The 16,183-nt window shown below is 35.8% G+C and overlaps 1 protein-coding gene across 1 annotated transcript in view; it reads left to right on the top strand.

The window, feature by feature from the left end:
• Positions 1-7,121, top strand: part of LOC140242995 (G-protein coupled receptor GRL101-like) — a 44,874-nt gene extending 37,753 nt beyond the window's left edge. The window contains exons 8-12 of the mRNA XM_072322734.1: positions 2,884-2,955; positions 3,380-3,451; positions 4,341-4,412; positions 4,779-4,850; positions 6,046-7,121. Of these exons, the coding sequence (XP_072178835.1) occupies positions 2,884-2,955; positions 3,380-3,451; positions 4,341-4,412; positions 4,779-4,850; positions 6,046-7,111 (1,354 nt within the window). The 3' untranslated portion in view covers positions 7,112-7,121. The remainder of the gene's footprint in view (positions 1-2,883; positions 2,956-3,379; positions 3,452-4,340; positions 4,413-4,778; positions 4,851-6,045) is intronic.
• The last annotated feature ends 9,062 nt before the right edge of the window (positions 7,122-16,183 follow it).

Here is a 16,183-nt window from a genome sequence, read left to right as displayed (position 1 = left end):
CTTGGCAGGTTTAACCCTATTCTAACTGGGCTATTTGAAAGTTTTTACAGGGAGGGGGTCAATTTGATCCCCCCCCCCCTCCCGATCTCGGCCGCCGATGGCGCGATCGCCCAAAAATTTTGCCTAAACATAGAGCCGGATGTCAACTACAAGATTACATGGTCATACAATAGAAATTTTTTTTTTTGTTCATTAATTATGCAAATTTATGCATGAAATCATATTTTCACCTGTAACTCCATTAAAGAGACTGAAATTGTTCTGTCAGAATTCCTCAAGACACATAGAACAATTTTTTGTAAAAAATAGCACAATCAAAATCAACTTCTTTTATTTTTATTGTTTTCTTCATTTCTTACGTATTTTATTGTTTTTTCGACATTTTGTTTTTTATTGTTTTTTGCCAAAAATTGTCGCAGACACTCTTTCAAGCTTATCTCCATTAGAATTGATTAATTTCAATGATTCAAAGTTGAAATAATCTAATTTTGATCAATTTAGCAAGAAAAAAACACACACACACACAATTTGCATTGGATTTGCACACAATCTCATGAATTTGAGCTGCACAAGCATCACAAATTGTCGCCAGACAACAATTTGTGATGGGCGAAAATTTATGTCGCAACTGTCGTGAATTCGTGTACAATTTCAATGCAAACTGTGCTTTTCCATGCTACTTTGAAATAAAATAATAACTTCGTTTTGCCATGACTCTGTCTGCCTACGTAATTCCCTGAAAGGGCTGGAAAAGGGCCTGTGTATTTTTACTGGCACAGTATATACAATCCTAAATAATATGTGCCACTTCTAGCATGATGATAAGAAACATGAATGAGATTTTTGGTTCACTATATTATTTGAAAACAAAACTTCCGAAGGTAGTATCCCAAACCGTCATGTTGATGCTAATAAATGTTCAGTTCAGTTCAGTTCAGTTTTTATTTCTGCATTTCAAAATCAATACAAATCCACAAATCAACAAAATACTTACATAGTCATTTACACAGCTAATATTCGTAACGTTTTGATCTTACATACATTTTTTTTTTTCAAGAACGAATATCATATATGAAAGGAAGCAATAGGAAATGATGAAAATGAAATGCAGGGGACCATCATCATAAGCTAAGCTTGACGAGGAAGATGGCCCCAGGTAAAGAGATACATAAAGAAAATCTTGCCACTCACTGAGTGGGGGGTAATTGTGCAAAGGGCACAACGAAGAGATACATAAAGAAAATCTTGCCACTCACTGAGTGGGAAGTAATTGTGCGAAGGGCGTGCGGTGCAGTGCGGTGTGCATTGTGTTGGGATGAATCTTGGTTTGTACGTTGAGTGTTATTTTGTGTATCAGTGTGATGAGGTGAATGTTACTTCAGTTATGGCCGTGAACTCATTGTTTAGGGTGTTTGTTGACCAGGTGGTATGAATATTTATGTGTCAGAAGTATACTGGATTATGAGGGTGTTTTTTAGTTCTCGTTTGAAAATGTTCAACGACGTACGTTGTTTTAAATTAGGGGGTAAAGAATTCCAAATATCTGGTCCATTGTGCTTTAAAGATTTTTGAGCTAAAATGATTCTGGGGTTTTCGAGATGGTAATCGGACAACTGACGTGTTGGATATGAATGAACGGTGAAATTTGGAGTGAAGAAGCCATCAAAAATTTTTGGAAGACAATTAAATGTATATTTATACATAAAAACAGCAGTTTGAAAGGTGTGAAGATCCTCAATTTTCAATGTTTTTAGTTGACGAAATAGGGGATTGGATGGGGATAAGTAACGGGAATTGGTAATCAAACGTACAGCACGTTTTTGGAGAGTAAGAATTGGATTAATTTTAGTTGAGCCACAGTTTCCCCAAACGATATTGCAGTATGTAATATGTGGTAAGATCAATGCATTGTATAGAATAGTCAGGGAATTTTGAGAAATGAAGTTTTTCAGTCGATATAAAATTCCTACAGTTCTTGAGACAGACGTGTGGATATTATGAATGTGATCGTTCCAAGTTAAACTCGAGTCAATTGTGATTCCTAAAAATTTAGTAAATCTTACTTCAGTTAAAGATAATCCATCAATATTGATATTATAACTGCTGTTAATGTTCTGTGAAGCAGTAGGTTTGAAACGTATAAAATTTGTTTTAGAGACATTAAGGGATAATTTATTACATATAAACCATAGGGAGACTTTGTCTATTTCCGTGTTCAGAGTATTAAACAGTGTTTCGAGGTTCTCATGGGAGTAAAAAATATTAGTATCATCAGCAAAAAGTATAAATTTAAGAGTTTTTGATGTATTTATTATATCATTAATATATACAAGGAACAGTAGGGGGCCAAGAATTGATCCCTGGGGAACACCACATACAATATTAGAATTCGGAGATTTAGATGACTTGAATAGTACATATTGCTTTCTGTTGGATAAATAATCAATAATCCAAAAAAGTGCTAAACCACGAATACCATATCTTTTTAATTTGTAAATTGATATATCATGATCTATGGTATCAAAAGCCTTTGATAAATCCATGAAAATTCCTATAAAATGTTTTTTATTTGCAAAAGATTTTTTTTTTATTTGCAAAAAAAATGTGCATCAGTTACGCGTTTTTCATAACAAACGGTACGATGATTGAATACTTCAGAAACTTCAGAAGACATTTTGTTGAATACGAATTTACATGAAAGCAACCGCTTGAATGATATGACCATTGTAAGTACACTTTCAGTCATCTCCTCCGTTCGTTTCTCCATAAACAGTCTTTCAAAAACTTTTTTAAATCACGTTTGGCAATCTCATTTCGCGGGATCACGTTTTGTTATAACACTCTTATTTATCATTAAAATCTATATGTTTTCTTTGTTATTAGGGAACTTTCGCACAATAAGATTGGCGCCTTGAGCAGTGGAGTATTCAGTGACTTGATCAGCCTCTATGCCTTGTAAGTACAGCAGGAATATGTCCTGAGACTTTATTTTATATTTCTGTTCCATGACGATATTTTGATACTACTTACGTAAATATATGCTTATGGTATTTCTATACACAGTTTCTGCCAAACGACTAGCAAACGTGTCAAAAAGGATAATCAACCCTTTCTATGTCAATGAATCAATGTGAATAGATTTCACACACAAACCTATGGACATTGTATTATGATGTGTCAAGCAGACGGTTTAAAACAGATACCTAATATGCACGCAAAGCTCCCTTTTACAAATATGACTGTAATACGCGCTTACGTAACTACATATTCTTATATATTTTTTTCTTTAGCTGAGATTTACTCTACGAACTTCGGAGTGTACTATCTATTAGCTAGTGTGATTACATCAATTCTCTTATATCATTTTGTTTTCATGAAGGAATCTGTCGACCAACGCCATCCAGCTTATTCAGTCGTACACTTTCTCAAGCCAGGCAATGCTGACGTACCTGTAAGACCCAATACAATTATGATTGTCATTGGCAGTAAATGGTACTATTCATATTATACTTTTTCTAATTTTTCTTATCATTGCATGCAGTTATTAGTATTTTTATTGCCATGAATGACATGAACAGATCAGACGTAATAAAAAAAAAAATGACACAGAAGATTATGCTGAATGTGAAAACAAACGTATAATCTTTGGACCCCACAAATATCTTTGTCTTAAGCTATAGCCCACTCAGAATTTTACCATTAACAAATTTTGCATATCATATTTTGATTAATTTGAATTCATCTTTTTACTCTACCTTACGGCTAATGAAATGTGGCCTAATGCATATCCATAAGCAAGCAGACTCAAACTTGGGCTTGAAATCTCCTCCGAAGGACTACATATGTGTCATGCCTACGGGCACAACCATTGCATACTCGAACCAAGGGCTTTGTGATTGATACAGTGTATTCCCGTTGTAACAAACACGGTTACAACGAAGTAAAATTCATTGTCAGCTGTATGTCTTAAGTGGTTTATTTGTTCGGTTATAACGAAATTTCGATGTAACGAAAGAAAACTGCCTGTCTCGAAGACTTTGTTACAAAGGGAGTCCACTGTAGTCGGTTTTCTAAAACGCAATCCGCTGAGCCACAGCGGCTTCTCACTACTATGTCAATCACATGCAGTCATGCAGGCCCTTTATGCTTAGCATTGATTTTTTGCTCAACTTACCACAAGGAGTCAGCCTCTTCTAACTTACCTTCGCATACAGATTAACAAGAAAGGAAACTTGGATACAAAATTAACTTATTGTTAAACTTGCTTTATTTTGTTTTGTTTTGAAGAATGAAATCTTGATGACTTGTGCTGCATATCTTGGTTTCTTTGTTTATCACAGAGCATTGGATAATAATCCAATAACTTTCCTTGAACCAGACGCGTTCTTCAACCTTTCTAGACTGGAATATATGTAAGTAGAAAAAAGACAAAACCTTCTGCTAGTTATTTTTTTAATCTTTTATCAAAGCTCGAAGATGTCTAATGTACTTAAGAAATATGGATTCATATCCCTTCAATAACTTAATGTCTGAGACATTTATTATGATAAAAAATGTTTAAAGGTCTTTACTTTATCTACCATTTCAAGAAATCAAAAGTAAAAGTAATCGAACAAGCAAACAAGCAAAACAAAAAGAACAAAACAAAAATCTACCTTTTCCACCGGAATTACAAAGCACTTCGCCATCAGGTTAAATTGTGTGATTCAAAGAATATACTCTGTGAAGTAGATTGATGAAAGTAGCTAACGTGCTTCTCTGTTTTGCTCTCCTTTAAGGTTCCTAAACAATGTTGAGCTGCACGTTGTTGACAGCAACACAGTAAGACCGCTAACGTCATTGGCAGCTATGTAAGGATTATGTTTTTTCTTTTTCTCCTCGCAATTCCCTGCTGGAAAGAACACAGTGTCCCACAGTGTGAGAAACCACACTGTGAACATAGTGTGAACACAATATGAGTCATCAATTCACAGTGTGAAAGCACTACTAAGTGAACACTATGTGAAAACCACACCACAGCGTGAAATCATCTTCACACTGTTAAATTCGAGCGTTTTAACATAGCTGACTATGTGAACACACTGTCAACACAATGTCTAACACTGTGGGTCTTTCCAGTAGGGAACAGCTAGAAGATTTATTTATTCATTCATTTATTCATTTTTCCATTTCCAACAGGAACATACTAATAAATATTTTACAGAAATTGGATACATATATTTCATCGTAGTACAAAATAAAGGATAAGTTTACAAAATATTGTGAGATTTATACTATATTTCATAAAATATTGTAAAGATATTGTCAAATATTGTAAAATATTGGAAAGATATTGTAAAAATATATACAACAAAAAATGTAGGTTTTTACAAAAGGATAAGTTTACAAAATATTGTAAGATCATGAAAGGAAATAGTAGTAAAACACACCAATGAAGCTTGAGGAAAATCGGACAATAATGTTAAAAAGATTAAACATAATTTCCGTCATTGCTAAATGGCAAGCTTCAAGAAGTACTGATGCCATATCAGTGTAACGTTTTAGAGTAAATATGCATAGAATAAAAAAAAAATCATATCTTCTTTAAAAATACAGATCTCCTCTACTTATAACTGATTTCATAGTATAGGAGTACAATTACCCCCCCCCCCGCCTTTTGAAGGAGATAAGTCAGTTAGTCTTTCATTATGTTATAAAAATCAATATCATTCAACTACTATAACGTGTCATGAAATGTTGTAGCATTCTTATCCAGCGATGGCGTCGCCGAAACTGTAAAAATTGCGCTAGTTTTGAAAGGATCATGCGATTACCTGTACCTGTGTATGTGTGTGTTTTTTTTTTTTTGTTTTTTTTTGTTGTTGATGGGACGAGGGTTATTACTCCTTCATCTACTCCATGACCATTCTTTTTTTTTTCTCTCTCTCTCTCTCTTAAAGTTAGGGATTGCCTGCATTTATCTTACTATTTTTTGTTTTATCGTTTATTGTTATTACCAGGATATTAGTATGGCATTATCGGGGTTTTCTCTCTTTTTATACCTAGATCGGCTTCCGATACTCGGCTCTGCTGCCTTGTGACAAATAGAGCGAACACCACCTGCACCTCGACAGTCCCAACAAATCCCCTTGACACCTGCGGCAGTCTTTTCCCGAGTGACGTGTTAAGGGTGTTCGGATGGTTAATGGGATTGACTGCCCTCATTGGAAACTGCGCAGTATTATACCTGCGTCTCTGTCACGAACAGGAAAGCAAGGTCCAGAATCGACTGATCGCAAGTCTTGCCTTGGCTGATTGTATCATGGCGGTGTACATGTTGATTATAACATCAGCAGATTTACATTTTGGTTTAGATTATTTCCTGAGCGCGCCGCTGTGGCGAAATTCAGATCTATGCAGGTTTGCAGGGTCTTTGGCATTTCTCTCAAGTGAAGCATCCGTGATAAGTTTGACACTGATAACTGTTGATAGGTTCGTATGCATTGTGTTCCCGTTCGGGGGTCGGAAAATTACTAGCAGAGGGTGTAGAATTATGCTATGTATTACCTGGCTGACTGTATTTCTGATCACTGTTCCCACCTTTATCGATAACTTGAAGATACCGGACTTTTATGGACAGTCAGACGTATGCATAGGCCTTCCTCTGCACTTGAAATCTGGTGAAACGGGTGTTTTAGTCACAACCAAAGAAACCGAATGGAGCAGAGATTTTACAGTCACGTTCGTACCGTTAGACAGCAAGAAGCGTCCCCCTTGGCTTTACTCTATCATTGTGTTCATTTGCATAAACTTGCTGTCGTTCATCTTCATAGCAGTTTGTTATATCGTCATGTTCGTTAAAGTGAGGCGGTCAAGCAAAGCGACCACAAACACCGCCTCTCGGTCACGTGAGATCAAAATGGCTCGCAGAATGGCGATTCTGATCGGAACTGATTTTGCCTGCTGGATGCCCATCATTCTAATGGGTGTCTTGACTCAGACAAACTCACTCGAAATACCGACATCCCTCTATGCCTGGAGTGTCATCTTCATTCTTCCTATCAACTCTTCTCTGAATCCGATGCTATACACGTTTATGTACTACTTTGATAGATCCAAGAAACCTTCCTGAAGTAGTAATTCCTAAATCTCGTTTTCTCTGAAGGATAGCAGACAAGTGTAAAATCTAAAAGTATGGTCATTAAAAACATGATATATTTTTGTATGATAATGGAAGGAAAAAACACAAAGAAACGCAATCTCTATATACTCTGAGAGTCGGAAACGCAGATATGATCAGTCATGGGACCGTATTAATTTTTCTTCAGCAATAGCACACTCTTTATTTCTCCGCCACAAAGTGTCGCCGGGGTTATTGTTTTCGGGTTGTCCGTCCGTCCGTCAGTCCTTCCATCTGTAATTAATTTTGAGGACAGTGTAACTAAAAATCCATTTGAGGTATGCTAATGAAACTTGGCATGTATGTATGAGTGGGCGAGTTAGTTACGCCTATCAACTTTTGGGTGCACACGTTCAAGGTCAAAGGTAAAAGGTCGAGGTCAAATGCTGAAAATAAAGAAATATTTCCCCAATATATATACAATGCCTGAAGGTATTTTCTTCAAACTTAGTGTATACGTGTATTAACCAACAAAGATTCTCCACGGAGAGTTTCGAGCCGCGAGGTCAAAGGTCAAGGGAAAATGTTGAAATTTCACTTTTTCCTCCGGAAATGATTCAAGAAATTTTAATGGAACATGAACATAATATGATTGGCAGTGATTGTCATGAGAATTTTTGGGTCATGGGGTTAAAAGTCAGGGTCTACGGTCAAAGTCAACTTTCACTATTTCCTTCATATCTGTGCAATGCCTGCAGGATTTCTCTTGAAAATTAGTGTATGCATGTAGGCCTATTACCTAATAGAGATTCTCTGGGAAGGGTTTTTGCCAAAAGGTCAAAGGTCAAATGAAATGCTTAATTTCACTCCTTCCTCCGTATCTCGGAAGTGGCTCAAGGTATCGTAAAGCTATTAAGTACATATTTATGCATGTCCTGCCTAACAATGATTCTCCTCGAAATTTAGGGTCATAGGGTCAAGGGTCAAAGGCCAGGTTGAAATGCTAAAAATTAATGTTACTATGTAATACTGAAATAACACCCTTTCTCCATACCTTGGAAATTACTCAATGCATAAACTTATAGAAGGGGCCACACTGTTACGCCATTATCTATACCATAACACCCACTTGAATCATTACAATCTCAGTCGTTTTCTTCCCAAGAATATCCTTACCTGTAGTAGGTAATTTAATTATTCATATTTTTGCATCATGTGGGTTTTCTGTGCTTTATTAATTTTAGTAACATTTATTTGATCTTTTTTTATCTTTGTTTTAATCGGTTCCCCCGGTCGTAGTATGGTCTAAAAGAAAATGTATTTCATAATTCCCCTAATTTGATTAATCACGGGGCCTGCGGCTGTACGAGCTTACTTTTACGCAAGCCCCCATCATATTTCTAGCATTATGACCATATTTCAACTGTAATGTATACAGACCTTTGTGTTTATACCGAGGCAAACTGTTGTACATTCCGGCGTGAAGTTTCATCTAATTTATGTCTTGCACAATTTTTGTATTGCATAATTAAATTTTTTCTGTGCTATTTGTGAGAAATATGAAAGTACATATGTAAATTGAAATTGAAATTCAAATTGAAGTAGTGTCAAATTCTTCGACGCAAGTTGCTATTTGATTGGTGAGGGTTTTTTTTTATTATGCCAAAAACGAATTTGAACGCTGATTATTTTATGGAAATCGCATTTTGGATGAAATTGATTGCTCGAAACATTATATTGATTGGGGAAAGTTTGATATTGACTTGGAAATCCTATAGAATAAGAATGATAAATAAAAAACGGGCCGAAGCAAATACATGCGAGGAATGTGATGTACATAGTGTCAAACGCAACCTTAACTCTTTTGAATAATGACTAATTTTTAGGAATCACAAGAAAGCCGGAGAAATAAACCGAGCATTATTTGGATGTCATCGAACCCCGATCAAAAGAACTTTCTACGTAATTCCACTAATTGGGCATGAATTAGCCGACATGGAATCACTGCTGACGGACAGATATATTTGGGAAAGCATTGTGTACTCGATCTCATATTTGTATGTTACGGCACAAATTGTCGTCCCTGCATAATTTGTCGCCTGGCGACAAATTGTGCTGCTTGTGCTGCTTGTGCTGCTTGTCAGTCAGTCCGCAGCACGTATGCTAATGAGCCGATCCGGCAAGATTTATTCAGCACTCTCGTTGACGATCTTTGCGTTCGAAAGGTGTCTCGTCGTGCGAGATTTTGCGAGATTTTGATAGGGCTATGTTTTTCACAGTGTAGCGACTTGTACATACATTCGTCATGGCTACAAGTCACGGTAAATTGTTTTCCAGACTTTCATCTTTATTTTGATACTAAATTTGCCTATAACATCGGATCTTATCATGACTATATAATCAGTTGAATTTGCGTAAATTTTACCTGCTTTTCACGGAAGATTTTGTCATCTAAAGTTCTTTTTTGGTTCCTGACCGGATTAAGAAACTGTTGTTTCTGATTTTTGCTTTTTCGTAGAGAGGAAACTTAGATACTCATCATATATTGGAGTCAAGGAGACGCAAGCATGATTTATACTAGTTTTTCCGTTTTGAAATGTCTGTAAAATTCACTCCTAAGCCAGAAGTGAAGTAAACAATATGCAATGTGCAAAAACTAGAGGGATCCAGTGAAAAGACAATGCTCGTAGAATATGGACCCCTCTGGAGTAAGGAACATCTATAGATAGAAGAATAGTTTAAAACTATGATGATGTTTATGTTGAATCATCAGCTATGCCTAGCTACTTTCTTGATCATCCTTGTTGAGATCCCTCATCAGCAGCTAGTAGGCGTCGATAGCATGAGTTTTCACAATATGCAAGCACTGCTTTTTAGCGGACCCCTCAATTTGATTATCAATCATATCATGTCAACATAGGTAGCACTTGCATTAACTCCGTCAAAAACAGCCCGTAATTTAGGTGTCATATATTTGATCAGGAAATGTTATTTCGAAGTCGTGTAACTAAAATTCAGCGGAATGTTCGATATCAGCTGCGTAATTTAAGTTTCATAAGGAAATATTTGTCTAAATCTGCAGCTGAGATACTTATTCATGCTTTGATTTCTTCTTGGTTGGATTTTTCGAACTCATTGTTGTGTAATCTTCAAAAAAAAAAAAAAAGAAAGATGTCACAAAACTTCAACTGTTGCAAAGTTCTGCTGCCCGATTGTAAACTTTTACTAATAAGTTTGATTCCATATCACCAGTTCCGTTCCTTACATTGGTTACCTGTAGAAAAAAAAAGAAGATTATTTTCAAGATTTTGTTATTAGTATTGGTACATCATTCAGTTCATTCTTTTTCCCCCGTATACCTAAGTAGTTCAAAAATACAATCCGACGCGAAGTCTACGTTCATCATCAGATGCATTGTTTATCCAAACACCCAGAGTAAAACATGGATGGGGTGATCGTGCTTTCTCCGTTATGGGACCAATTGTGGAATTAGTTACCTAATCAATTAAGGAAACTGTCATCTACAGAGAAATTCAAATCCAAACTTAAAACGTATATGTTCCTCCCACATTGAGGACTGTACTTGCCGTATGTCATTAATGTTCGGAACAATATTGTATTTGTAATTGGTATATGCTGTATTCTTTATTTGGTATATATTTGTTTTTTGTTTGTCATTTTCTTTTTTGTTGACATGTTTAAACATGACTGTATATATGCATGTATATATATCTTTTAATTTTTGAAGCGCCATGAGCGCTGAAAAGTGGAGCTGTGCGCTATACAAGTAGCCACTATTATTATTATTATTATTATTATTATTATTATTATTATTATTATTATTATTTTTCCCTCTGAATATAGATAACGTTTATAACAAAAGTCTGGTTTGAAACTATGTTTACATCTGTACTTAATCACTTTAAATTTTGACTTTGCAAGTCAACCAATGTGTAACGAAGATCATTTGTAATTCTCTTATGTTATGCTTTGTGTAGAAAAAAAATGTGAAAATGAATTGCATTGTATTGATTTGAACACACGCGGATCATAAGAGGACTACACATTACAAAGTATCTAAAACTAGAGGGTAAACTAGTGCGAAATAGTGAAATCGAATCAGTGCCAACGCGTTGTATGCATTATCAACATTTGTATGCATTCATAAATGTTAATATTTTGTTGTAATTCGGAATAAATATATTAAGTGGATATTGTGTTTTTCATTTTCCAATAAACATCAAAATAAGCCTGTGTTAGAGCCTGTATCATTGCAAAAGTAACGGCATTGTTGTTCCTGCGCATTTTATCTGAGTATATATTCATTGGACACTAAGAAAGAAAATTTAAGTGTTACAGAACCATTTTCAATCTAACCTCACGTGATGCTTGTGTCTCGATAAAAAAAAAAAAAAAACGTGTACGCAAAGTACCACAATTTTGATATAAACATGCAAAAATGCATGAGTGGTACATTCACGTCATAGAAGAGAGCAAAAACTAAGAGTGATGGTATGAGTGATATGTAGGAAGAGAAGACGAGACTAATTGGATGAAAGGAAAGGTTGTCACTGTCGGACACACGCACACACACACACATATGTATATATATATATATATATATATATATATATTATATGACCTATATAGATACCAATGTGTGATTGGTCAAAATGCTGTCACGTGACCATGTTCACAAGGATGAGAAGCGTTATATTTCATAACATGACGTAAATTACGTACAATCATGGAATATAACAGCGACTACGTTAAACAAATGGCGTTATATCTGGAGGGGTGACGTAATCAAAAATCAATTGTTATGATGCGCGCAACATACACAGAGACGCTTTGCACACACACACACACATACTTACGAATGTAATCGTGACCGGTCGACCGACCACACGCACCATACCACTTACATTTACAGAATGCGCTAGCGGTATTAAATGAGCATCACACTGACACACGCTAGAACACTGCAAGCGCGAATTACGAAATTGCAACTGATTTGTTTTCATCAAACTGGCATGGCAGCTTTGATGAGCAGCTGCCCTTCGCTTGTGAGAGAGAAAGAATTGTTGTCCTGATAGCTCCTACTCCAATCAATGTTAGACAGTCGTGACAGGAAAGCCAAAGGATTTCCCATTACATTACCAGAGCCTGAACTGAGTAAGTTTTTATGCTACTTGTACTAGCGCAGGACCTGGACCAGGGCCAGGTCCGTAGTCTAAACAGCCCTTGTACCAGTGACCGCAGGCAGAAGAGATTAGGCCCTACATTATCAGAAAGTTCACATTCTCATACATCACCACAAACAAATGTTATGTCAACAAGCTTGCTTTACCCAGACCAAAAGCGGCATTTGGTCTAGCCTTCTTATTTTTACATCTCTCATTACAAAATCTGGCTCTACCGCTACGAAACTAGGCCCTACGTACGATTGATTAACGGCTGTTCTAGAAATTACTTTGTGATAAGCAGGCAACGGTCGTACTCCACGGAAGAACGAATTCCCGGTAGGCCTACGGGAAAGCCATCGGAGTTAGATCTACGTATCAAAAGGTTACTAGTACTTGTGGCTCGATTGAATACCACTGGCACTAGCGCACTGTTGTCATGCGGTACGCGCGTTCATGCAAAGGAGTAGTGTTTCTAGACCTAGTCGTTTTGCTTTAGGGCCTATACAGCAGTTTATTTCTTGTACTATAGGTCATATAATATAACAGATATTGACTTTTTCCTTCGGTAGGAATATAACATTTAATTTCCCTTGGGAAGTTATATTTTTGTCTCGGAATACTATATTTTTCCTCAGCGCTACGCGCTTCGGAAAAATATAATAATCCTCGACAAAAATATAACTTCCCGCGAGGATCTCAAATGTTATATTCCACCTCTGGTAAGTCAATATCTGTATAATATTATATATATATATGATATATATATATATATATATATATATATATATATATATATATATATATGACCCTGCATCACAAAGCCAACAAAGAGTCGCCAGACATGGATTTTTAGTTGAGGGTAGATTCTTAAAGAGCAGACTCTAAGCTTTAAAATGATGTATAACGCAATTCAAATGGACTAAATTACACTAGAAATGAATATAAATACTAGAAAGAAAGCACACACTCTGGAAAAGTGTGAACTGAGAAAAGAGGGTCTGTAGTATAGGGTCTATTCAAAGGGGTTAAAGGACAAGTTCACCTTCATTAACATAAGGATTGAGAGAATGTAGCAATATTAGTAGAACACATCATTGAAAGTTTGAGGAAAATCGGATAATCCGTTCAAAAGTTATGAATTTCTGAAGTTTTTGTGCAGTCACCGCTGGATGAGAAGACTACTGCAGTGTATGATGTCACATGCGTACAACAATATAAGGAAAATATAAAGAGAATTTCACAAAATTTCATCTTTTGAAAAAAGTACACATTCCCTTGACTCGTTACTGACATATGTTATGGGTAATATTTTTCCCATTGCCTTTAGAGAGGGGCAAGTCAAGTGCTCTTTTATTATGCGAAAAAAGTGAAAATATGTTGAATTTTCTTTATATTTTCTTTATACTGTTGTACTCATATGACATCACGAGCCTTAGTAGTCTCCTCATCCAGCGGTTCTAACACAAAATTTTTAAAAATTCATAACTTTTGCATCGATTTTCCAATTTTCCTCAAACTTTCACTGATGTGTTCTACTAATATTGCTGCATTCCCTCAATCCTTATGTTTATGAAGGTGAACTTGTCCTTTAATCTTTACCAAGCCGTGCTAGCTGTGCAATGAAAGGAAGAAAACTTAGGATGTAAACCACTGGAGCGACAACAATGAAGGGATTATCAGATTAAGCAGAAATTGAGCATGTGTTATTAACACATTCTGTCCATGATTAATGCCAACTTTCAAAGCAGTAGAGTTATCCTTTAAAAAGTTATTAGACTTAAAAGTAAAGACTGTGTAAAGGATTTCAAGAAATGAAAAGAGGAATCTAAGACATACCTGATCATTCTATTTCCCCCCGAAAATGGGTTGTAGAAAAACTGCTGAAAACGTACTTTCCCATTCATGTTATGATCCCAAACTAAAGAATATGATAGGATTGCTCTTTCAGAAAATATGAATAACTCAAAATTGACTCGGTTGACCCACTTCGCCTTTATTGAATCCTCACGTAAAATCAAGGGGTGCAACTTTACGTTCGTTTTGTGATGCACGGTCATATATATATATATATATATATATATATATATAAGAAGAAAGAGTCTCAAGTACGCCATGGATCCAACGATTACACAAAAAATTTTATTACAAATTTTTCGGTCTGCCTCAGACCTTCGTCAGTGCAAAGACAATGATGGACAACATCATTGTCTTTGCACTGACGAAGGTATGAGGCAGACCGAAAAATTTGTAATAAAATTTTTTGTGTAATCGTTGGATCCATGGCGTACTTGAGACTCTTTCTTCTAATAATTACAACATTCGAAGTCCAACACGTGGAAAATTCCAAGATATATATATATATATATATATATATATATATATAATATACATATATAATGTACACCTATTCTTTCAATCAGTGTTATTCGCTGACCATTCTCTTCCTTCTTTGCCAGGTAGTTTTGGTGGAATATACTACTGCTATTACCACTACATTTTGTACTACATGTACTTGACGTACGCATATGAGTTCGAGTACACAATGCCTTCCCAAATACATCTGTCCGTCATGTCCGTCAGCAGTGATTCCATGTCGGCTAATTCATGCCCAATTAGTGGAATTACGTAGAAAGTTCTTTTGATCGGGGTTCGATGACATCCAAATTAAGAAAATGAATGCTCGGTCATCATAACAACAGTCATTATTCAAAATAGTTAGGTTGCGTTTGACACTTTGTACATAACATTTCTTGTGTGTATTTGTTTTGGCCATTTTTTATTTATCAATCAATCAATTATTTTGACACTGTTTCAATTGCAATTTCAATTCAGTTTCTGACAAATATCACAGAAAAAAAATCATTATTCAATACGAAAATTGTACAAGGAACAAATTGTTTCGGTATAAACACAAAGGTCAGTATACATTAGAGTTGATCAAGCTATGTTCATAATGCGAGAAATATGATGGGGGCCTGCGTATAAAAAGTAAGCTCGTACAGCCACAGGCCCCGTGAAAAATCAAATTAAGGGGATTATGAAGTACAAATATTTTTCAGACCATACTACGACTGGGGAACCGATTAAAACAAAGATAAAAAAACCGATCAAATAAATGTTACTACAGTATATTAAACACAGATAGGCAACATGATGCAACAATTTCAATAACTAAATTTCTTACTACAAGTGAGGACATAGGGAAAAAACAACAACTACTGAGATTGTAATGATTCAAGTGGGTGTGAAGGTATAGATAATGGTGTAATGGCCCCTTTTATAAATTTATGTATTTAGTAATTTTCATGGTATGGAGAAAAGGTGTAATTTCAGTATCAAAATATAGGTTTTCCCGGTCAATTTCATACTTTTGTCATTCAAGTTTTTATTCTGAGCATTCAATTTCACGCATTTCACGCTCGGAGCATGTTATGAATCGGCGATCAAATTCAAAATCCGGTCGTTCGAATTTACTATCGGAGCATTCAAATTCACCATCGGAGCACTCAAATTCACTGTCGGAGCATTCGAATTCATTATCGCAGGATTCAAATTTAAGAGAGGAGAACGCATTTCAGCAATGAACATTCAAATTCATGCCAAGCTGGCAACGGAATCTCGTCGGTCATTCAAATTCGTGAATAGGCAACCATGTTCCGAATAGCTGTATTCAATTTAAAAGACATGAAAGAAGGCCGGCGACACTTCGTGGCGGAGGCACAAAAAGTGTGCTATTGCTGAAGAAAAAAAAAAATTCTGCCACTTAGAATATAGAGATTGTGGTTTGTTTGTTGCTGTTTTGTTTTGTTTTTTCCATTATCATACAAAAAGTATGTCTTAAATAGCCATACTTTTGGCCTTCATACTCGGGTCTGCCATCCTTCGGAGAAAACCAGAT

The sequence above is a fragment of the Diadema setosum genome, chromosome 19 (genome assembly GCF_964275005.1).
Source record: "Diadema setosum chromosome 19, eeDiaSeto1, whole genome shotgun sequence".
NCBI lineage: Eukaryota > Metazoa > Echinodermata > Echinoidea > Diadematoida > Diadematidae > Diadema > Diadema setosum.
Note: the sequence above shows the minus strand (reverse complement) of the source record. Positions and strands in the feature narration are given on the sequence as shown.